The sequence below is a fragment of the Aquarana catesbeiana genome, linkage group LG12 (assembly GCF_042186555.1).
Source record: "Aquarana catesbeiana isolate 2022-GZ linkage group LG12, ASM4218655v1, whole genome shotgun sequence".
In the NCBI taxonomy this organism is placed as follows: Eukaryota; Metazoa; Chordata; class Amphibia; order Anura; family Ranidae; genus Aquarana; species Aquarana catesbeiana.
Genome location: NC_133335.1, coordinates 156,870,525 through 156,895,849, shown reverse-complemented (window position 1 = coordinate 156,895,849; position 25,325 = coordinate 156,870,525). Strand labels below are relative to the sequence as shown.

Below are 25,325 nucleotides of genomic sequence, written 5' to 3'. Positions count from 1 at the left end.
TCACGCCCAGCCCCTGTGTCCATCATAGGGCGGGACTGGGCGTGACTGTGAGCGGAGCTAGCCGTACACTCGGCTATCTGTATATGGGCGGCGCTCGCTCCGCTCACAGTCACACCCATCCTGGGCGGACTACGAGAGCCGCCGCAAGTCACGGCTATGTATCTCGGCGCCGGCGGCGCCATTTTCAAACTCCGCTATCTATGTATATCATCGCCCAGCGATCGCTCCGCTCACAGTCAACGGGGGGATCGGCGTATAACACGCACCCGCGATTTTCCCCTGATTTTAAGGGGAAAAGTGCGTGTTATACGCCGATAAATACGGTACTTCAACCATGATAATGAGTTGTGCTTATGAAATCTAATAATTTTATCATCTCATTTTTTCATTGACAGTTTTTAATTTCAAATCTCAGCATGCATCCAATAAATGAACTTTATTGATTATGCCATCAGCAATAGTTCTTTACTACGGGTCCCATTGAGCGCTGCATTTTTGTTTATTTTTGTTGTCTACTTTTCTTCCAAAAGTTTTCAGCTGCACTGGCGTCGTCATTCCTTGCATAATTGTTATGACATGACAAAAGTTTCTAATGACTGCCAGTTTTAGCACTTCAGAACTCTTTTTGTTTTCTGTCTGCATTTTTTGTAGTTTGAGCATGCTTCTTGGCAGCCTACAACAGCGCCCAGCAGTCACAGGCACAGGCTAAGCCTGGAGCAATGTGCACATTGCAAGCAGGTTTAGTGTTTGTTGAGCACATCATTTCAATAAGGTGCAACATTATATTACTCAATGAAGAGGAAAACCAGGCAAAAATGGAACAGCGGGTGTTTTTTGGGGCTTTCACCACTTGGCCGTTTATTTGATAAAAATGACTCAATCTTTTTATGAATAAATACTCCTAAAATGGTAAAGGGGTGCTGTAGAGGGCCTATATGTATAATACTGGATTCACGCAGTAATTTTTCGGTTCTATTATTCAAATGAAGTCCAGAAAGTCTTAAAATTTGCAGAGACTGTATCCAAGAACTTTCTCTTCTCATTCACATGTTGGCCAGAGTTTTCTCCTATGGATGGCAATGTGCCTCTTTCCTGAATGATAAACACTGAGCTGAATGTCTGAAATATACTGTTGTTAGCTTTACAGCAACAGTATGTTCTGTGATTATATTTACGGTCCATGCACACTGGCTTAAAAAAAACGCTGCTTGTAGAGGAGTTTTTGCCTTTTGCCTGTAGAAGCAGCTCAGTGATATCCTATGTCTCCATGCACATAAGGACATTAAGCCCTTGTTCACATTGGCCGGCGACAATTGCCGGCGACGGCACCATCCTAATCAGTGGGACGCTGCATTTGCGACGCCGCACCGGTTTCAAAAAGTAATTTCTGTAATACTTTTTGCGATATCGGGCTGCGATTTACATTGACATCTGTGCAGAAACCTGCACAGGTGTCTCTGACGTTGTGGCCAAAATCGGGACTGACATGTGGGAGTGAAATCGTAAAGGCTTCATTCCCACAGCTCAGTGTGAACCTGGGCTTAGAGGCATGTTTTAAGCTCCTCATTTTTAGGGGCAGAAAAAAACCCTTCTGATTTGTGTTTTTGAGAGTAGTTTTCTAGCAGGAAAAAAAAGCTCAATGCTCCTAAACACTCTTAAATGCCTGTACAACAATGCTGTATATAAGGATCTTGTTTCTGCCAAAAGATCTTTTTAAGCTCAATGTGCATGGAACCTTAGATTGAATAAGGGCTGAGAAAAAACAGATAAACGTTTGTTTCTGTTTATCTTTGTTTAACTTTCAGGGGGAACAGGTATCTGTTTTTGACAGGTACCTTTCCCCACCTCTGGTAGACGGCGCCATCCCTCAGGAGTTCGGCCCCCCTCCTCCTTCCTCCGCCACCGGGCCAATTAGAAATTGCGGGGCGCTTCGCATGCGCAGTAGGGAACTGGCCATGAAGCCGAAAGGCTTCACTGCTGGGTTCCCTTACTACAAATGGCAGCAGCAGCACCCAAGGGCCGATCTGAAAATTGGCTGAGGTGCCGACATTGTGGGAACTCTGGACAGGTAAGTTTCCTAATATTAAAAGTCAGCATCTACAGTATTGCATTTTTTCATTGGGGCCCAGAACTCCTCTTTAAGGTGAAAAACCACCTGTGCTGCAGCTGCCTCCCAGACTCCCCCTTTTCTTACCTGAGTCCGATCCGATCCAGTGATGTGATGGATCGGCTCCAGGCGCTATCGCACTCCTCATTAGGCAGATTGATAGAAGCAGGAGCCATTGGCTCCCGCTGCCGTCAATTAAAAGCTGTGACATGGGGGGCGGGGCTAAGTCCCACTGTCTTTGTCAGTGGGTGCAGCAGCGGGATTTGAATCAGCCTGCACAGGGCTCCCGATGAAGACGAGGGGCCAGGAGTGCTGACAGAGCACCCCAGGAGAGGAGGAGGGGGGGGGGAGAGGGGGAGCAGAAGTATAGAAGGGTTTCTTATTTTTATTTAAAAAATCTAAGCTTTACAACCTAAGTTTTGACTTTCCACTTGCCAACCACCTAACTGGGAAAACACGTCATTACTTTGACATTTAATACCGGAATTATAGGTGCAGCTAGATGCCATAACCCCGGTATTCATTTTTCCCTCAGGCACTTTCTGTTAAAAGTGTTTTGAGTGGCAGATTCGCCGCTGGATTACTTTTAGAAGTGGCAGGAGGGGTAACCCCACCCCTCAGCTGTTTTCAGTAGTTCCAGGAACTGATCTGGTCACAGAGATGAGCGAAGGAAAAATAGCATCCACTCATTTCTATGGCCTAGGAGGACTGCAGCAATGTAATAACCTCACTTCCCATTCCGGCCCCATGTAAACAATGACATTTTTTTTAACCACTTTAATACAGGGCACTTTTACCCCCTTCCTGCCGAGGCCAATTTTCAGCTTTCAGCGCTGTCACACTTTGAATGACAATTACGGGCATGCAATACTGTACCCAAACAAAATTTTTATCTTTTTTTTAACAAAAGTTATATTCATTAATAAAGCAATAACAAAAATGAAAAAGGGGCCTTAGAGAGCATACATTGGGAAAGTATATGTAGAAACTTTTGGACAAGTTGGATTAGCAGAATAGACCATAGAGAATACTTTCAGAGTATAGTACCAGGATCATCTTATTTATAATATAAGAACTACAAAAAAAAATAAAAATCTATAGACATATATAAGAAAGATTATGCTGGTTATTTTGCGTGCCAGTCCCAATGGATAAGGAACCACTTAAAGAACACAACCCAATTCTCCCCCAGGGTAGTCCCAAGGAACGGAGGATAAAGGGAGATATGCAGAGAGGTTCTAGAACAAGTGGAAAGACAGGGGGGTGGAGGGGAAGAAAGAAGAGGGGGAAGGAGTGAGAGAGGATGGAGAAGAGGTGATAGAAGGGGGGAAGAGTAGGGAAAAAAAGAGAGTAGGATGGAGCCACCGCTGAAAGGTACACCAGGATTGGGCAGTAAACTCTGGGACCTAGGACATCTAGCCGCAGCCCTCTCACTCTGAGATCCAAAGAATATATACCATTGGGTGTGATCACATTTTTATCATTTTTTTTTTAGACAGATAGAGCTTTCTTTTGATGGTATTCACCACTGAGTTTATTTTTTGCTAAACAAATATGAAAAAACCGGACATTTTGAAAAAAAATACGTTTTTTTTTTGTTTGTTACAAATTTTATTAAGTCATTTTTCTGCTTCGCTAATGGAGCTGCACTGATGAGGGGGCACTGATTGACATCACTGACGGGCACTGGTGGGCATCACTGAATTGCATCACTGGTGGGCACTGGCAGGCATCGCTGATGGAGCTTCACTGATTATCAGTGCAGATCCCCATTGTCAGGAAAGCTGCTTATCTGCTCTCTCTACTCACGCACTGTCAGCATGAGTAGAGGAATGCCGATAACCGGCAATTCCTTATTTACACTGTAATCAGCTGTGAGTGGACACAGCTGATCACACAGTAAATAGCCTATGTCATAGGCTCTTTACCATGATTGGAGATGCGGTGTGTCCGAAAGACACACCACCACCGATCGCCACGCCATGCCCCTGGGGGTACGCACGAGTGGCTTGTTCAAAAGGACGTCTTTTGACATCCAGTCAGGACAATTAAACCACAGGAAGTAGTTAATCTTTTGCTTTTAAAGGTAGAGGAGAGATTTGGAGTCTTCTAGACGCCATATCGCTCCATAAAGAGGACCTGTCATGCTGTATTGTTATCGCACAGAATGTTTACATTTCTTGTGATTAGCAAAAGAAAGTGATTTAAAAAATATAAAAATTTGAAGGGAAAGTGTAAAAATAAATAAATGTGATAAAATAAAAATTGTAAAGCGCCCCCGTCCCCCCTCGTGCGTAGTGTTAAATGCATATGTAGGTCACACCCACATATGTAAACTGTGTTTGCACCACAAATTTGAGGTATCGCCACAAACGTCTAAGCGAGAGCAATAATCCTAGCACTAGATCGCTTCTGTAGCTCTAAACTGGTAAACTGTAGACATTTTTAAAGCATCGCCTAAGGAGTTTTTTAGGTACCGTAGTTTGGCGCCATTCCACGAGTGCGCGCAATTTTAAAGCATGATATGTTAGGTATTTATTTACTCGACGTTGTGTATCATTTGATTTTTCATATACTGTATATTCTGTTGTAGCTTGTGGTTTATGGTTTAATATGGCTCTTTGTTGCTATAAGTGACAGTGTGTGACTTGCTTCTGTCTCCTTTTCTCAGCTCAGTTTACCCAGTTGGCCCAGCTGAGTCCCCAGGAACGTATGCCTCGTGAAGCTACATTACAGCAGCGGCAAGCTTCCTTAGAAAACTGGCTACAGAGAGAGGCCCAGACTCTTCAACAATACAGATTGGTATGTTCCAAAACCAACACCATGTTGACATTTCCAGCAACTTGTCTGTCTACTCTGAAGTTGAGGTTGATTGTTAGTGGAGTTATTAGTGGCAGTCGTGAATGTTGGAAAGGATTGTTTAGGTTGTTGCTTTTCCAGGCTGCTGTATCTTCTTACATCTAAACTGAGAACTGAATGAAGAATTTCAGCCTGATACACAGCCCGCCAGAACACTCCCATCAGCAATCTCTGCCATTGGCATTCATTGATCGGGAGTCAGTTGGCTGCTGGTTTTCCTGCATGCACGTCTGACAGAGCCCGGCTAACATACACACAGGTCGAATGCCAACCGGTTTTAAACCGGCTGTTGTCTCCCGATGTTTCGTCCCGTGTGTACCCAGCTTTAGTGTCTTGTTACTATCACAATGGACAGTAGACAGTATGTACATTTTGGCAGCTGTTATCAAGTATTACAGGTAGCATGAGTGTACTCTAGTGCTGATTTTTGTAAGTGCAGAGTCTTGATAACATACTGACTTTCATCAGAGTCTTGCTTGGGAAGTAAGAGGATCCTTACCACGACTTGAGAAGGTAGACAGAAGAATCAACATTGACTATTTTTAATCCTTGTGCTGCTAGCATTAGTAGGTAGATATGAAGTATATCATACTTCTTTGTGTTAAACTTTTTTTTTTTTTACATTTCTTCAGTTTCCAGGCCTAGGCAAATCATGTCATACATTCAAGGAGTCTTCAGGAGGGGATTATCTCAGCTAAGCACATCCTCCTGTCTGCATGCCTGAGCTAAGAGCAGATGTATTCCAGGAAGTAAATGCTACATGAATCATCTGCCCTTACTTAAGATGGCCACAGCCAGAAATGATAGGGGCTGGTTTTCAAAGTGATTTCTCAGCAAAATAGTATGACGACATGGATGGATGGGTGACTTTTTGCTTTGAATATTTAAAAATTAATTAAATAGTATTTTTGGTTTTGGGTGCTCATATGCACTGTAGTTCCACCTTAAAATGTTAGCATTCTTGGGTAAAACTCAAAAATAACATTGGTAGAGGGTAGCTAGAACAGGATTGTTGTGAACTGTTACCTTACAGGAGATGATTAGACATGGCAAGAGTTTTGATGATTGCCAACCAGACTTTGGGGAAAGCTGTTTTATTGACAATATGCATGTAACTTTATGGACTTGAAATTAAAAAGATCAGATTTGTCTCTAGTAACTCAACTAACAAAGCAAAAAAAAACACAAGGAAAACATTCCTGCACATTTTTTAATATTGCTAAGAATTAATATGAACGCCTTCGCGTCTACTAACAGCAATGCACTTTTGGTGAAAGCATAAGCATGTGATTCACATCTAGTTCCGCACCTGCAGAATTGTGAATCTAGTCAAAGGCCCTGCTGCCTCTGACTTCTAGTCTCATGAAATTTGGCAACGTCATTACTGTGCTGCTTGCTGTTCTCCTTGCTGGAGGCTTTGACACAAGGCTGCAAAACCCTGCCTCTACCTACCATGGACCTACCATGCCTCCACACAGTGCAGAGTAAGGCATGGTAGGTGAGTAAGCGGGGAACAGTCAGTTGGGAGACCACAGGCGATACTAGTGACTAGTCTGTAGAAACAAGAAAATCCTGGACTGCCGCACTCTGTAGAAAAGGCATCTTTATTGGAAAAATAGTATAAAATCCAACATAACAGTCAAATCAAGACGAGGTCAAGACAGGGATTAATGGCTAATGCGTTTCACATCGTTTGATGCTTACTCATAGCTAAATAAATCAAGAACAAATAGTGCATATAAAAAAGAAGGTTGAAAAGATAAACTACCAATCAGGGTTGACAATTAGGTGGGCACACCTTCGGCACAATTTGGAGCTTGAGATCCCGAAAATAAGGTGCACCTGTGGGGCGGGAAACAAACACTAGTACTAAAAATACTAAAAGGCATTTATAATTACATTAGTGTCATAAATGATGATCCAGAGTGTAAACATGTCCCTTCAAGGTACACACATATAAATGGGGTTACCTGGAAAAACAAACAAAAGTACATTTAACTCTGAAATATATAGAACATGAACATAAATGAAATCGTAAAAAGAAAATAACAGTGTGGATGAATACATAGATCCATTTATGACAGGCAAGTATAGTTGTATGGAATATTCGCCGAAGAGCCGTAATAAGCCTGTCATAAAGATCTCTATATGAACAAGAAAAGAAATATCATCGCTTCTCAATCACAGTAAAATTTTGATATCATGTTAAAAATGTTCACTGGAAAAAGTGTTGTTGTAATTACAGGATTACACTATTACACTATTACTAAAATGAAAAACCCTAAAAAACCAATTACATGTTGTATAGAAAAACAAAACAAAAGAGGGTTGTTTAATTTATCTGAAGTCATAAACTGTGAATATGATGTGAGTCGAAACAATGACATGTAAAAGGAAATGAGGTATCAAGTAATAAGTGTATGAAAAGTCCTCGGTACCCTGGTTCCTCTGTTTGAATATATTCTGTAAAAAAGAAAAAAGCAAAAGGAAATAAACGAAAATTGGGGCAACATTGAAGGAATTTAAACTGGAAGGGAAAGGAAGATCACGAAACAGACTTATCCTGAAGAGGTGATATAGAGATTGTGAGCGGGTGTATAGTGAGACCCAAAAGTCTCACCCCACCTGCTGCAAACAAAGTCATAATCGCATTTGGGAATCATGATTACAGCTGGAAAGTATTGTGCAATGAACGTTACAATGTGCATACAGTGGGGACGGAAAGTATTCAGACCCCCTTAAATTTTTCACTTTTTGTTATATTGCAGCCATTTGCTAAAATCATTTAAGTTCATTTTTTTCCTCATTAATGTACACACAGCACCCCATATTGACAGAAAAACACAGATTTGTTGACATTTTTGCAGATTTATTAAAAAAGAAAAACTGAAATATCACATGGTCCTAAGTATTCAGACCATTTGCTATGACACTCATATATTTAACTCAGGTGCTGTCCATTTCTTCTGATCATCCTTGAGATGGTTCTACACCTTCATTTGAGTCCAGCTGTGTTTGATTATACTGATTGGACTTGTTAAGGAAAGCCACACACCTGTCTATATTATTATTATTTATTTATTTCAGTTACTTATATAGCGCCGTCAAATTACGCAGCGCTTTACATATACATTGTACATTTACATCAGTCCCTAACCCTCAAGGAGCTTACAATCTAAGGTCCCTAACTCACATTCATACATACTGGGGACAATTTAGACAGGATCCAATTAACCTACCAGCATGTCTTTGGAGTGTGGGAGGAAACCGGAGTACCCGGAGGAAACCCACGCAGGCACAGGGAGAACATGCAAACTCCAGGCAGGTAGTGTCGTGGTTGGGATTCGAACCAGCGACCCTTCTTACTGCTAGGCGAGAGTGCTATCCACTACACCACTGTGCCGCCCCACTATATAAGACCTTACAGCTCACAATGCATGTCAGAGCAAATGAGAATCATGAGGTTAAAGGAACTGCCTGAAGAGCTCAGAGATAGAATTGTGGCAAGGCACAGATCTGGCCAAGGTTACAAAAAAATTTCTGCTACACTTAAGGTTCCTAAGAGCACAGTGGCCTCCATAATCCTTAAACGGAAGACGTCTGGGAAGACCAGAACCCTTCCTAGAGCTGGCCGTCCGGCCAAACTGAGCTATCGGGGGATAAGAGCCTTGGTGAGAGAGGTAAAAAAGAACCCAGAGATCACTGTGGCTGAGCTCCAGAGATGCAGTCGGGAGATGGGAGAAAGTTGTAGAAAGTCAACCATCACTGCATCCCTCCACCAGTCGTGGCTTTATGGCAGAGTGGCCTGAAGGAAGCCTCTCCTCAGTGCAAGACACATGAAAGCCCGCATGGAGTTTGCTAAAAAAAAAAACACCTGAAGGACTCCAAGATGGTGAGAAATAAGATTCTCTGGTCTGATGAGACCAAGATATAACTTTTTTGGCCTTAATTCTAAGCGGTATGTGTGGAGAAAAACAGGCACTTCTCATCACCTGTCCAATACAGTCCCAACAGTGAAGCATAGTGGTGGCAGCATCATGCTGTGGGGGTGTTTTTAAACTGCAGGGACAGGACGTCTGGTTGCAACTGAGGGAAAGATGAACGCGGCCAAGTACAGGGATATCCTGGATGAAAACCTTCTCCAGAGTGCTCAGGACCTCAGACTGGGCCGAAGGTTTACCTTCCAACAAGAAAATGACCCTAAGCACACAGCTAAAATAACGAAGGAGTGGCTTCACAACAACTCCGTGACTGTTCTTGAATGGCCCAGCCAGAGCCCTGACTTAAACCCAATTGAGCATCTCTGGAGGGACCTAAAATTGGCTGTCCACCAATGTTTACCATCCAACCTGACAGAACTGGAGAGGATCTACAAGGAGGAATGGCAGAGGATCCCCAAATCCAGGTGTGAAAAACTTGTTGCATCTTTCCCAAAAAGACTCATGGCTGTATTAGATCAAATGGGTGCTTCTACTAAATATTGAGCAAAGGGTCTGAATACTTAGGACCATGTGATATTTCAGTTTTTCTTTTTTAATAAATCTGCAAAAATGTCAACAATTCTGTGTTTTTCCGTCAATATGGGGTGCTGTGTGTACATTAATGAGGAAAAAAAAATGAACTTAAATGATTTTAGCAAATGGCTGCAATATAACAAAGAGTGAAAAATTTAAGGGGGTCTGAATACTTTTCGTCCCCACTGTGTGTGTGTGTATATATATATATATATATATATATATATATATATATATATATATATATATATATATATATATATATATATGCTATCCAGTGCATTTGACTCCTAGTGTCATACGATGAATGTTACAATATGCATATACAAACTGTCAGGTGCATTAAGCTTCTAGTTGGACAGAAATGGATAATGAAGGAAAGATGTGATCCCACCACCACAATGAAAGTTGTGGCAGGATGAAAAAATACAAATGACTAGGAATTGTCTATTGATAGAAATGAGATACATCCCATTCAAAATTGAGTCTCAAAGGACATCTAGTGTTCAATATGAAAATCCACCGGACTTCTCATTTGCATAAGATGTTGAACTTGTCGCCACCTCTTGATGGTTTCACAATTTTGTCAATACCTTGGATGACGAGACTAGATGTGTCCTTCTGATGGAATTCGTTCCAATGTTGTGCAACGTTTGTGGCATGATCTTTCTCTATATCATGAAGATGATCTTTAAGTCTGCGTGGCTTCCTGCTGACATATTGTATGGAGCATGTTGTGCAGGTGATAGCATATATAATGTAACGTGTGTTACAATTCCTACTGGAAAAAAGACTGGGTGACAAAAGACTACTGAGGGACGGCGCTTTTCTGGATACAGTACGAATGCCTTTGGCCAGAATCTGGGAGTACACGGGATCATGAGATAGCGCTGGAAGATACTTAGTTACAATCTTTTTTATTTTGTGAAATTCAGTGCTGTAGGGAGTGGAAAAAGTGGGAATAAAGTTAGAATGGTTAGTACTGCGATGTCTAATGTTACTGGCAGGTTTGTCTGCAAGTAGTTGTGACGGAGTACTCCTTTTGCAATTGATAACCCCCTATTAATAACAGTTTTGGGGTAACCTCTTTCCTTAAACCTAGCAGACATGAGTACAGCTTCCTGATCAAAGTCTGATTGTTTGCTGCATAGTCTCCTAAGTCTGAGGAATTGACTGACCAGGATGCTATTGATAGTGTGTCCCGGATGGCTGGAATTGGCCCGTAGGAGCGTATTGTCTGCACTTTGCTTTCTATATAGATTCAAGGTAATCTCATGGTTTTCCCCTGTCAATAGAACATCTAGGAACTCTATGGATTTAACATTGAGTTTCCCTGTAAATCTCAAGTTTAGTACATTGTCGTTCATATAGTCTAACCATTGATCCATATTTACATGTGGATCTGAAACGATAAACAAAAGATTGTCTATTTATCTGCAGTAAAATATGGTGTCCTTTTGACGGGGACTATCAGTTCCAAAAATGCGGAGTCTCTCCCACCATCCCATATATAAATTGGCCAAGGACGGTGAGAATTTGGCGCCCATGGAGGCTCCGCATTTTTTGGAGATTCATAGAGTTCCCAGACATTCTTTTGACAGGGGAAAACCATGAGATTACCTCGAATCTATATAGAAAGCGCTGTGCAGGCAATATGCTCCTACGGGCCGATTCCAGCCATACAGGACACACTATCAATAGTATCCTGGTCGGCCAATTCCTCAGACTTAGGAAACTATGCAGCAAACAATCAGACTTTGATCAGGAAGCTGCACTCATGTCTGCTAGGTTTGAGGAAAGAGGTTACCCCGAATCTGTTATTAATAGAGGGTTATCAATTGCAAAAGGAGTACCCCGTCACAAACTACTTGCAGACAAACCTGCCAGTAACACTAGACATCGCAGTACTAACCATTCTAACTTTATTCCCACTTTTTCCACTCCCTACAGCACTGAATTTCACAAAATAAAAAAGATCGTAACTAAGTATCTTCCAGTGCTATCTCATGATCCTGTGTACTCCCAGATTCTGGCCAAAGGCATTTGTACTGTATCCAGAAAAGCTCCGTCCCTCAGTAGTCTTTTGTCACCCAGTCTTTTTTACAGTAGGAACACCTCTACAAATTTGTTATCCTTACAAGGAACCTTTAAATGTGGTGGTCGAGGTCGTGCCTACTGCCCTTTCATAAAAGGGGGTGACACTATCACATCCACAGGCAAATCCCATAAGATACATTCTTTTATGAATTGTAACACACGTTACATTATATGTGCTATCACCTGCACAACATGCTCCATACAATATGTCAGCAGGACGACACGCAGACTTAAAGATCGTCTCTATGATCATCTTCATTATATAGAGAAAGATCATGCCACAAACGTTGCACGACAATGGAACAAATTCCATCAGAAGGACACATCTAGTCTCGTCATCCAAGGTATTGACAAAATTGTGAAACCACCAACAAGTGGCGACAAGTTCAACATCTTATGCAAACGAGAAGTCCGGTGGATTTTCATATTGAACACTAGATGTCCTTTGGGACTCAATTTTAAATGGGATGTATCCCATTTCTATCAATTCTCAATTATCAATAGACAATTCCTAGTCATTTGTATTTTTTTTCATCCTGCCACAAGTTTCATTGTGGTGGCGGGATCACATCTTTCCTTCATTATCCATTTCTGTCCCACTGGGAGCTTAATGCACCTGACAGTTTGTATATGCATATTGTAACATTCATCGTATGACACTAGGAGTCAAATGCACTGGATAGCATATATATGCACATTGTAACGTTCATTGCACAATACTTTCCAGTTGTAATCATGATTCCCGAATGCGATTATGACTTTGTTTGCAGCAGGTGGTGTGAGACTTTTGGGTCTCACTATACACCCGCTCACAATCTCTATATCGCCTCTTCGGGATCAGTCTGTTTCATGATCTTCCTTTCCCTTCCAGTTTAAATTCCTTCAGTGTCGCCCCAATTTTGGTTTATTTCCATTTCTTTTTTCTTTTTTCTTTTTTCTTTTTTACAGAATATATTCAAACAGAGGAACCAGGGTACCGAGGACTTTTCATACACTTATTACTTGATACCTCATTTCCTTTTACATGTCGTTGTTTTGACTCACATCGTATTCACAGTTTATGACTTTAGATGAATTAAACAACCCTCTTTTGTTTGTTTTTTTTCTATACAACATGTAATTGTTTTTTTAGGGTTTTTCATTTTAGTAATAGTGTAATCCTGTAATAACAACACTTTTTCCAGTGAACATTTTTAACATAATATCAAAATTTTACTGTGATTTAGAAGCGAAGATATTTCTTTTCGTTTCTTGTTCATATAGAGATCTTTATGACTGGCTTATTACTGCTCTTCGGCCAATATTCCATACAACTATACTTGCCTGTCATAAATGGATCTCTGTATTCATCCACATTGTTATATTCTTTTTACTTTTTCATTTATGTTCATGTTCTATATATTTCAGAGTTAAATGTACTTTTGTTTGTTGTTTTTCCAGTTAACCCCATTTATATGTGTGTACTCTGATGGGACATGTTTACACTCTGGATCATCATTTATGACACTAATGTAATTATAAATGCCTTTTAGTATTTTTAGTACTAGTGTTTGTTTCCTGCCCCACAGGTGCACCTTATTTTCGGGATCTCAAGCTCCAATTGTGCAGAAGGTGTGCCCACCTAATTGTCAACCCTGATTGGTGGTTTATCTTTTCAACCTCCTTTTTATATGCACTATTTGTTCTTGATTAATTTAGCTATGAGTAAGCATCAAACGATGTGAAACGCGTTAGCCATCATTCCCTGTCTTGTCCACGTCTTGATTTTACTGTTATGTTGGATTTTATACTATTTTTCCAATAAAGATGCCTTTTCTACGGAGTGTGCCAGTTCAGGATTTTCTTGTTTCTACAGACTTCTGCAGAGCCAGCACCTGAGAGTTCACATTAGGGCGGGAACACTTATTAAGGTCCGGAGGCTTAGTGAGCGGCATTCCTTTTTTCACTAGTGACTAGTCCTTTGCCCTCTGGCTGTCTTTTTGGACTCCATAGTTCAGCTCTTTATGTACAGTATACATACATTTATAACTAAAAAATCCTGCGAGCTACCCTAAATAAGCCCTAAGTTACAATTGGCATCTGGTGCAGTTTAAATCAACCCGTGTGACGGTGAATCAAGTGCCTGTGCACAGCTGCTATGCATCAATCACAATCCCATAATGTGTGAAAAACCAGTATAAAAATAACAGTCTACATAAGCTGTTGAACCACTCCTGGGCTCTGAGTTAAGAAGTTTTCAGCAGGATCCCACGGTTATATCCACAGAGGATATCCTCAATGTTAAAATATAAAAAAGAGGCTGGATAATACACAGCTTATGAAGACCAAACTTAGTTGTGCGGTCACACAGCTTGAGGTAAACGCAGCCACAGAGGGGAGGGGAGTATGTGTGTAAAGTCACCCTCTTACTGAACTGGATTTTTCTTCACAAGAGTCACTTTTTGGAAAATTATTGCACGCATGCACTTTAACATCTGTGGATTTGAAAATTACTGAGGACATTGTTGTCGTTTCTGGACACATTTTATTCAATGGAAGAATTATTTTCACTGTGAACTTGCTTGATTTTCACTGTAAACTTGCTCGATCTACTAATTTTTGTTGCAATATATTTTATATTCATTTTTTCTTCTTGTGTATGTATATATAGTATTGATGTTATTGTAATAGCAATCTTTTAGCATTAATGCTATTATCGCATTAGTATACATACATTAGTTTGGTTGTGACATCTTACAGTTTGAATGTCAACATTGCTCTTTGTACTGCTGCTTCAGTTTTGGTTCAAGAATTTGATTATACTCGTGCAGAGTATAAAAAAACACTATTTTCCTTGCTAAGTTACATTTTAAAAAATTTCACTTAAATTACAAAAAGATTTACCTTGATTCCTTTTAAATTAATAATTAAAATACAATGTAAGACTTCAGAATGTAGGGGTTTTCTTGTATTAGTTACTAGAGGTGCATCTTCACAGGTCTCACGATTCGATACGATTCGATTCCGCGTTGCATCATGATTACTGTTGATGGTTACCATCAAAAAAATTTCAAACATTTAGAAGAACTCCATTTTTAAAATGTATCTGCCTTCAAAGAAAAAAAAAAAAGAACACTCCCTGCATATAGCAGGACAATGACATGGAAGAGTCCAGGATATGAGGAAGGGGTAGGAACTGAAGAATGGAAGAATCCATGAATAAGAAAGGAAGGATGGAAGAGTCTGGGGATGAAGGAATCCATGGATAGAGACTGGAAGGCCAGAGGAGTCTGGAGATAGGAACTGAAGGATGGAAGAGTCTGGGGATGGAGATGGAGGAATCCATGGATAGGAACAGAAGGATGGAAGAGGTTGGGGATGAAGATGGAGGAATCCATGGATAGGAAAAGAAGTATGGAGGAGTTCAAAGATAAAAATGGTGGTGGTGAGGGAGGGACAGAAGGCTGGAAGGATCAAAGGGAGGATGTTAAGATGGACTAATCCGGTGCACTACAGGTTACAGGCATTCACAAACACTGCTGCTGGGAGGTAAGGAGGGATTAGAATCCACAGCTGTGAATTTCCCTGTACTGTCCCTGTATATACAGTTCCCCGGCTTTCCTGTTTGCACCTTCCAGCACACTAGGAGTTAACACAGTGGCATGTACAAATGGGGTAGCCAGGGAACTGTCAGCACGGAGCATGTACGAGGTGTAAGTAGAGTACAAACACATGTCTTTGTCTTAATAAATCCTGAGTTACAATCCAGAGCCTCTCTGTATGTGCTTTTCAAAAAATATGGAGCTTCATTACCGCATTTCTCAGTGTATGTGACTGCCCGGCCCGCCTCTCTCCCCTCTCATCTCACGTCTCTCCTGAAGTCAGTGGGGAATTCTCAGCCCCGCCCGCAGACTGTAGCTATCAGAAGAGAGGCGGGCAGGGCTGAGAATTCCCCACTGACGTCAGGTGAGATGTGAGAGGAGAGAGGCAGGCCGGGCAGTCACATGAATGGTGTGTACACAGCACACACACTGAGAAATGCAGTATGAAGCTCCATATTTTTTAAAAAGCACATACAGCAGGGCACAGGATTAATAAATCACTTATTTTAACAACTATATGCTCAGAGCGCTCTCCCGAGAGGGGCGGGGCAAGTCGGGATGACTTCACCCGGCAATCGATTTTTCCGGTCGTGTGCATCGATGCAGCGATTAATTTCAGCACCCCTATTAGTTACCCTGAAAGAGACATCAACCTTTTGTTTGTTTTTTTACAAAGTGCAGACCAGAGAGTTTGTACACAGATTAAAAGTGGTTAAAATCCGTGTAAAAGAAGTAAGTTTAGTGGCTAGAAATGTTGATAATGTATATACAATGCTCTTAGGCAACAAAAATCTAAAGTGACAAGGCAAGAGCGTTCTCACTATCTTTATCTGCCATATCTCTGTAGCCCATGGTTTTGAGTTTGCCATGCTACCTTTTCCAACTTATTTAAAATTTTCTCTTACAATGCTGCATATGCAGGACCTGTCAGAGAAGCACCAAAAGACTCTTCAACTTCTACGCAAGCAGCAAACGATTATCTTGGATGATGAGTTGATCCAGTGGAAGAGACGGCAACAACTGGCAGGAAATGGTGGGCCTCCAGAAGGAAGTTTAGATCTATTACAAACTTGGTAAGTGGTTATTCCAGGCCCCAAAGCAGAAATGTTATTATCCGCCAGTCATTTTGCCGTGGTTTCATACACTCCTGTCTGTTGTCTACTACTGCTTGGGTCTGTGTTTTCTGCAGTTGCATGTCCTTAGCCTGCCCAAGTGGTTCTCTGTCTTAAAGGGGGGTTTCAAAGCGATTCGTCTTCTTTTGCTGTTTTGTAATTTGAAAAATAATTTATGGATGGACAAAGATTTTTTAACCTGTAATCTACCTTTGTGTGAAAATATTTATTTATCTAATAATTTACGTTTTAATGAATAATTGAAATTTAGTTTGCTTCGAAAGAATGGAAAAGGCAGTACCTCCGAGATGTTTTTTCACATTGTCAGCTTATTTAAACAATAGTGTCAATGTATAATGATAAAAAAAAAATTGTAATTCCAGTCTTTTGAAGATAAATATTTGTGGGACTATCCATATTTGCATTTGACGCACGCATTAAGAATACTTGGGGTCATGTCCTGCCCATCCTAATGAAGAAAGTATTTTTATGTGTATTTACTGCTTTCTACACTCTATTTTCTAACGCATTCTATCAAATACTCATGGACTTGTTTGCAGCTTATACCTGTTGCCCGATATTAGTGTTTAATCCTCAGACTGCATCATGGCATAGAATCTTTAGGACCTGTATACATTGGCTTTTGTTTGCACATACATTGTTTTTTTGTTTTTTTCCATAAAAAGCTAATGCTAACACAAAGGCAGCATGAAGCAGTTTGCTGCAGCCTAGAAGAAGGTCAGAGGTTGGTTGGGAGGTGGTTAGAAGCCACCTGTAAAGAAATTTTAATCAGGTACCAGGTTAATCAGGTTCCGGTTCTGTTTAGAAAGGGATCTGCTGTTACGAAGTCTGAATTGGCCATTTATAGAATTCATAAATCAAACTTGCTATACTGAAAAGCTGGTAAATTATTTGCTTTCTCTTACCAGGTGTGAAAAGCTTGCAGAAATAATATGGCAAAATCGCCAACAGATTAGGCGAGCTGAGCATCTTTGCCAGCAACTTCCCATTCCTGGTCCTGTGGAGGAGCTTCTAGCCGAACTCAATGCTACCATCACTGACATAATCTCAGCTTTAGTCACCAGGTAATGCAACATATAAAAAAAAACAGTTCTTTAATTACTTTGCATAACAGTGTGTATATTTTTATAGTCTATTTTTTTTTTCCTATACAAATAACAAACCTGTTATACTTACCTGCTCTGTTGCAGTGGATTGTCACAGAGAAAGCTGGAGCCTCCTCTTCTCAGGTCCCTCTTCTGTGATCCTGGCCCCTCCCTCCTGTTCAGTGCCCCCACAGCAAGCAGCTTGCTATGGGGCACCCGACCCGAGTCACAGCTCCCTGTGCCCATTCAGACATGGACCCCCAACCTGGCCCCGCACCCTATCTCCCCTGATTGGCTAGCTCACTTTGACAGCAGCGGGAGCCAATGGCGCTGCTGCTGTGTCTCAGACAATCAGGAAGGAGAACTCAGACGGCTGAGACACTCGTGGACATTGCTGGACAGAGAGGGACGTCAGGTAAGTGTTATGGGGGCAGAGGGGGGCTGCTGCACACAGAAGGCGTTTTTATCCTAATGCATAGAATGCTTTAGGATAAAAAAATCTTCTACCTTTACAACCCCTTTAAAGGATTTATGTGTGTGAAAATGAAAGGTAAGAAAAGGGGAAGCGCCACCTAAGTGCAGTATTAATATAGACAATTTATTCACAACAATTATACTAATAATACTGCACTTAGGTGGTGCTTTCCCCTTTTCTTTTCTTCAATACAGTGCTGCCTCAACCACTAGAAAAGCGGATGCCAGAACATTAGGATATATGCAATAAGCACCATGGCCTTTTATCCTTATGTGTAGTATGGACTCTAAGAACAGTTACAGCTTGACTTTGTGTATAGCCCAAATAGCTGCCTTTTCTCGTATATGCTCCGTGTGCCCAAATACTTTGATCTTGTGTGTGTGAAAATGGCATTTAGACAAACATAGCTTTCTTTAATAAAGTAATGCTGATGGCAATTGTGTTGTATAAATTTAGGGTTGTATATCAGATTTCAGTCGTTTGCAAGTCATATGAAAGATTTAGGCCTCTTGCACACCGGAGTTTTTTTTTTTTACTGATCTGAACACAGGTGCATTGTTGTCTATGGAACAATGCACACAGCAGATCAGTAACACAGCAATGAGTACAGAGAACATTTTAAGTTTAAGTGCACTAATGTACGTGGATACCTGTGTATACAACAACACAACCATTGGTCCCTCCACACATGCCAGGGTCCTGGCATGTGAAAAGCTGCAAGCTTTTCACACCACACATGCCAGGGTCCAATCACTGGCTAAATCCTGCCGCCTTAACCTCCACAACATCTCCAGAATTCGACCCTTCCTGACTAATGACACCACAAAGCAACTTATTCACTCCTTGATTGTTTCCCGCCTTGACTACTGCAACTCTCTCCTTAATGGCCTACCCTTAAGCAGGCTTTCCCCCTTCAGTATATTATGAATGCTGCTGTAAAACTAATACACCTCAATAATCGATCCGTTACTGCCCCTCTCTGCCAGTCTCTTCACTGGCTTCCCCTACCCCACCGTGTAAAATTCAAAATGCTAACCATAACATACAAGGCCATTCACAACATCGCCCCCGGCTACATCACCAACCTCATCTGCAGATATCTCCAAAATTGTCCCCTCCACTCCTACCAGGACCTCCTGCTCTCTAGCTCCCTTGTTACCTCCTCTCATGCTCACCTTCAGGACTTCTCCAGAGCCTCTCCCATCCTCTGGAACTCCCTGCCCCAGTATGTCCAATCAGCCCCTACCCTGTCCACCTTTAGGAGATTCCTGAAAACTCATTTATTCAGGGAAGCCTATCCCACACCCACATAACAACTGTCCCCGAGCCACCCCCATCAAATCATTATCTGCATCTATTATCTTTTGTACCACCACCCCCTCCCTTTAGAATGTAAGCTCTACGAGCAGGGCCCTCCTGTGCCTTTTTGTATTGAACTGTACTGTAATTGTGTTGTCTCCCCTATACATTGTAAAGCGCTGCGTAAACTGTTGGCGCTATATAAATCGCGTATAAGAGCAATAATAATGCATGCATATATTGCAACACTGGCAACTAGAAGAGGATGAAAAAGAATGTACTTGTGTATATGCATACGCACATTTGCGTGTGTATAGGCAAGGTCTTTATGTAACATTGAAGAGTATAAACATCAGTAGATTGTTATGTCCCTGTGCAAGAGGCTACATGGATACATTTATATGGCCATAACACAGCCATAAAAAGTTTACTGATAATTAGGCACCCTCTGAATAAAAAGTTCCTGCATTAATGATGAGTAAATAAATCTTTTTTTTTTTTTTTAAAGCGGAGAAATTGTCCAGTTCTTTTATTCAATGGTATACGTATATACAAATGTCCTCAGAAGCCGATATTTAGAGTTTGTTCAGATCTGTAACTAAAAAACAGTTGTAAATGTGTATTTCTATGACTGCGTGAAGGAGAGCTGAACTTTGTATATACTGTACCCAGTATGACATACTAAATAGCTGAAGAATGTTAATTACACCAGCGTTAATTTTTTTTACACCAAAACAGAAAACGTTTCACCCTCTTTCCGTGCCTTCCATAGATGCTATTTGTAAAGAATATTAAAGGGAGAGGGGCTACATTCAGAATAATAACATCTTTCTATACATGAAATTAAATCAATCAAAAATCATTTAAGAATGCTAAATCATGCACCATCCATTCAGGCCTCTAGAAAGGCCACAAAACAAGATCACAAGCATGTGAAAAGTAGCTTCTACATTCAAATTGTCGCTCATCTTTATAATCATGAGAAAAAACTGATAAAATCTAGACCCTGGTTTAAAATATATAGTAGAGAAAGCATTGTTATCAGTCTGCAAATGGATGATCGGAAAAATTTAACGTAGATAGCCACATCTCCTAAACATAAGACAGATATAAAAAAAAGGTTTTTTTGTGTTTGTTTTTACTCCAAAGACCTATTGGTAGGTTTATTGGCTGCTGTCTAAATTGTCCCTAGTACAGTGCCTTGAAAAAGTATTCATACCCCTTGAAATTTTCCACATTTAGTCATGTTACAACCAAAAACGTAAATGTATTTTATTGGGATTTTATGTGATAGATCAACACAAAGTGGCACATAATTGTGATGTGGAAGAAAAATGATAAATGGTTTTCAATTTTTTTTTTTTTACAAATATCTGAAAAGTGTGACGTGCATTTGTATTCAGCCCCCCCGAGTCAATACTTTGTAGATCCACCTTTTTACTGCAACTACAGCTGCACATCTTTTTGAGGATGTCTCTACCAGTTTTGCACATCTAGAGAGTGAAATGTTTGCCCATTCTTATTTGTAAAATAGCTCAAGCCAGATCAAATTGGATGGAGAGCGTATGTGAACAGCAATTTTCAAGTCTTGCCACAGATTCTCAATTGGATTTAGATCTGGACTTACTGAGCCATTCTAACACATGAATATGCTTTTGATCTAAACCAGGGGTTGGCAACCTTTTGAGAGGTGGAGATCTACCAGGACAACATGGAGGAGTTTAAAGATCACTGGTGTATGGCGCCCTTTAAAAAAAAAAAAAAGTAATTAACTAGCAAGCCCCAATAAAAAGTAAAGACGGCATGAAGAAAACTTAGAAAAATCCAATAAAACTATTGTTACTGTAGAAATATAAACTTAGCCTACCTTAAGATTTCGTTTTGGTGAGAAACTCTGTATTCACTTTCATTCACATTTTTTTTTCATGTCTGGGGAGTAATTGGTCACCCGCACAAGTTTGATGCCGGAGTCCACTATAAGGCAGAACATTTGGTACTGCAGGCTTGACTAGTTTCAGGGCCTGGCTATCTGTTCTGATTTCTAGCTAGTTTAAGTAGTATGCAGGGCAGTGCCCAGGGGTTAATAATAGGTTGGGCAGTGTCCAGGGATCAGTAGTAGGTAGGGCAGTGCCCAGGGGTCATTATTATGTAGAGAGGTCAGTAGCAGGTATTGCAATGTACAGAGGTCAGTAATTGAATATAGCACATTTAAAAATGGACTTTAGAGGCACCAATTGTAGAAAAAATAAAGTAAATTTTTATTACATATATATTATTACATAAAACATGTTTAAAATACTGCCTAATGCAGTGATGACTAAACCTCTCCAGTGTAAATCAAACACATGAAATACATGTCATATGAGACATGCAAATATAGTGAGTGATGACATAAAATATTAGCTCTTAGCTCTACATGTTTTGCAAAAAAGACGCTTCTTCAAGAGCTGGTAATTTCTAAGAGAGGAAAAAAGAGGCAGTCAATAATAAATTTAATGGCATACATTCAACATAAAATATGTCTCAAGGAACCAAACGGACCACCATGGCAATATTTAGAGAGGACCAGGACATGCAAGTGATACAATGGATACCACGTGGGGGCGTGCCTAGTGAGGGTGGTAGAGAGGAATAGTAAAGTAGGTATACTATATAACAATATACAGTGCAATCTAGCACTGTATATAAGTATAACCAATATAGCTATATGAATGAATGAATGATTTGTATAGCGCTGCAGTTGCGAACTGAATCGCCTCAAGGCGCTGGATCCGTCCTGTGTTGTCAAGCTTCTTAGAAGAGGTAGGTCTTGAGTTTCCTTCTGAAGGCCTGATGGTTTTCTTCCATGCGAATGTGAGTAGGTAGGGCATTCCATAGCCGTGGTGCTTGGACTGCGAATCTTCGTTCTCCCTTTGTTTTGTAGCGGGTTTTTGGAATAAGGAGGAGGTTCTGGTTAGAAGATCGAAGACTGCGATTGGGTGTGTAGCGTTTTATTTTCTCGCATAGGTATTGAGGAGCATTTCCGTGTATACATTTGTGGGTGAGGCAGAGGGTCTTGAAAGTGATCCGATTCTTTACGGTTAGCCAATGTAGGCTCCTCGGGGAAGGGGAGATGGATTCCCAGGGTTTTTTTCCTGTTAACAGTCTTGCCGCCGTGTTTTGGATGAGTTGTAAGCGCGCAAGCTGATATTGGGGTAGTCCTATGTAGAGGGAGTTTGCGTAGTCGAGTCTTGAATTGATGATTGTTCCAACTACTGCTGCTTTGTCCTCTTCTGGCACGAATGGGATGAGTCTAAGTAGCAGGCGGAGGAGATGGTGAGATCCGCTGACTACTGATCCTATTTGTGCATCCATTGACATTTCTGAGTCAAAAATGACTCCGAGACTCTTGGCTTTGGTGCTTGGCGAGATGGTCTGTCCAAAGATGGTGGGAGGTGTCCATGGGGTCTTAGTTTTGGAATTTTGGTTTCCGTGTAGGAGAAGAAGCTCTGTTTTTGATCCGTTGAGTTTGAGAGAGTTAGTAGTCATCCAGTCGTCTATCAGAGTGAGGCATTTTTCTAGTTGCTGAAGGTGGTCTTTTTCTCTGGTGATGCGGAGGTAGAGTTGGGTATCATCAGCGTATGAGTGGAAGCAGAGGTCCGATTTTCTGATGATTTTGAGGAGTGGGCGGATGTAGATGTTGAAGAGCACTGGTGACAAGGGTGAACCTTGAGGGACTCCACAAGAGATTGCGCAGGTTTCAAAGTAGAATTCTCCTAGTTTCACTGTCTGAGAGCGGTTCCCTAAGAAGGATGCAAACCATTGTAGATCTGAACCTGTGACTCCTGCTACTTCTGTGAGGCGGATGAGTAGAGTATTGTGGTCCACTGTATCGAACGCTGCACTGAGGTCCAGCAGTACCAGGAGACATGATTCTCCATCATCAGCTGCTTCGAGGGCGTCGTCCCATATTTTGAGGAGTGCCGTTTCTGTTCCATGGCCTGGGCGGAAGCCTGATTGCAGAGGATCCAGGAGATTGTGTGTGTCCAGGTGGTGTTGTAGCTGTTGTACTACTGCTTTCTCCATAATCTTGGAGATGGTGTTGAGGCTTGTTATCGGTCTGCGATGGTTAGGGTCCTTAGGGTCGAGGTTGGGTTTCTTTAAGAGGGGTTTGACGATGCCATGTTTGAGGGCAGTTGGGACAGTCCTTTCTTTGAATGACTGGTTTATGAGGTGTGTTATAGTAGGAGCCAAGATGTCGGAACATTCTTTCAGGAGTTTTGTGGGAATGATGTCGTTTGGTGATGTGCTGTCTCTGAGGCTTCTGATGATGTTTTTGGTGGTGTCAGTGGTGATTGGGATCAGCGAAAAATTCGGTGCTTGTGTGATGATCGTGTCGATTTTTTCTTTTTGCTTTAGTTGGTTGAGGTTGGTTGTTTTTTTCTGTTTAATCGATTTCTGGATGTTGTCGATTTTGTCGATAAAAAAATCTGATAACTCATTGCAGTATTCTTGGGTTTCGTTTCCTGGGGGCTCTAGGCAGGTAGGGTTCATAGTCTTAGTGACTATTTTGAAGAGTTCCCGTGGGCGGTTTAGGGCTGTTGAGATGATGTTTGAGAAGTGTTCCTTTTTTGCTTTGAAGATTGCTTTGTGATATTTATCCGTGAGTGCTATGTAGTTTGTGTGGTTTTCCTTTGTGGAGTTTCTTCTCCAGGCTCTTTCAGCTCTTCTGCGTTCCTGCTTTGGTAAAGTAAGAGTGCCATTAAACCATCCAGAGTTTATTCTGCAGTCGTGTGTTCTACGTTTTGGAGCCACTGAGTCCGCTGTTTGTAGTAATGCCTTGTTTAAGGAGTTGAGTGTTTGTTCCGTTGAGTAGTTTAGGTTTAGCATTGCTATTTTGTTTGATAATGTGGTTTTGAAGAATTCGGAGTGTAGTTTCTTCTGAGATAGGTAAGGCTATAGCTATAGGTAATATAAACAGCCAACACCACACACATCAAGGGACCCGTGATGGTAAATCTAGAAAAATACATGGCATGTGTAGCTAGTCGAACATTTGCACAGAACAGAGTTCAGTAGACAGTAGCAATGAAAGGTATTTAAAAACGTGAGGAGTATTAGATGGCAGATGGGCCACCTATAAAGATTCTAGATGTATGACAAATATATAAGAATATATATTAGATTCCAACAATATAAAATATATATATATAGAGTTATTATTTAGAGTAAAGCGGAAACCATATTTTTAAAAAAGTACTAGGCATGCCCCCACGTGGTGTCCATTGTATCACTTGCATGTCCTGGTCCTCTCGGATTATTGCCATGGTGGTCTGTTTGGTTCCTTGAGACATATATTTTATGTTGAATGTACACCATTAAATTTATTATTGACTGCCTCTTTTTTCCTCTCTTAGAAATTACCCAGCTCCTGAAGAAGCGTCTTTTCCGTGAAACATGTAGAGCTAAGAGCTAATATTTTATGTCATCACTCAGTATATTTGCATGTCTTATATGACATGTTTTTGATGTGTATGATTTATACTGGAGAGGTTTAGTCATCACTGCACCAGGCAGTATTTAAACATGTTTTATGTAATAATATATATGTAATAAAAATGTACTTTCTTTTTTCTATAATTGGTGCCTCTAAAGTCCATTTTTTCATGTGCTTTGTTCAAATTACTACTATTGAGGATGTGGCACTTTGCTACTTTAGGCTCCCACAGATCCATCCTGTGTTGGAGCTTTTCTAGCTTGTTTCATTCATACAGAGGTCAGTATTAGGTATGGCAGTGTACAGAGGTCAGTAGTAGTCTGTAGGGCAGTGTACAGAGGTCAGTAGTATGTAGGGCAGTATAAATGGGTCAGTAGTAGGTAGGGCAGTGTACAGAGGTCAGTAGGATGTAGGTCAGTAATAGGTAGGGCAGTGTACAGAGGTCAGTAGTATGTAGGGCAGTGTGCAGAGGTCACGAGTAGGTAGGTCAGTGTATGGATGTCAGTAGTAGGTAGGTCAGTAGTTTGTATGGCAGTGTACAGAGGTTAGTAGGATGTAGGGCAGTGTACAAGGGTCAGTAGTAGGTAAAGCAGTGTACAGAGGTCAGCAGTATGTAGAGCAGTGTACAGAGGTCAGTAGGATTTAGGGCACTGTGCAAAGGTCAGTAGGATTTAGGGCACTGTGCAAAGGTCAGTAGGA

General features: G+C 41.0%; 1 protein-coding gene across 3 annotated transcripts in view; it reads left to right on the top strand.

Annotated features, from left to right (window-relative positions):
- The window catches only part of LOC141113182 (signal transducer and activator of transcription 5B), a 579,035-nt gene that overhangs the window by 472,597 nt on the left and 81,113 nt on the right, over positions 1 to 25,325 (top strand). For all 3 annotated transcript variants that reach the window (XM_073606118.1, XM_073606117.1, XM_073606119.1), the window contains 3 exons: positions 4,779 to 4,909; positions 16,080 to 16,231; positions 17,200 to 17,355. In XM_073606118.1, the coding sequence (XP_073462219.1) occupies positions 4,779 to 4,909; positions 16,080 to 16,231; positions 17,200 to 17,355 (439 nt within the window). The remainder of the gene's footprint in view (positions 1 to 4,778; positions 4,910 to 16,079; positions 16,232 to 17,199; positions 17,356 to 25,325) is intronic.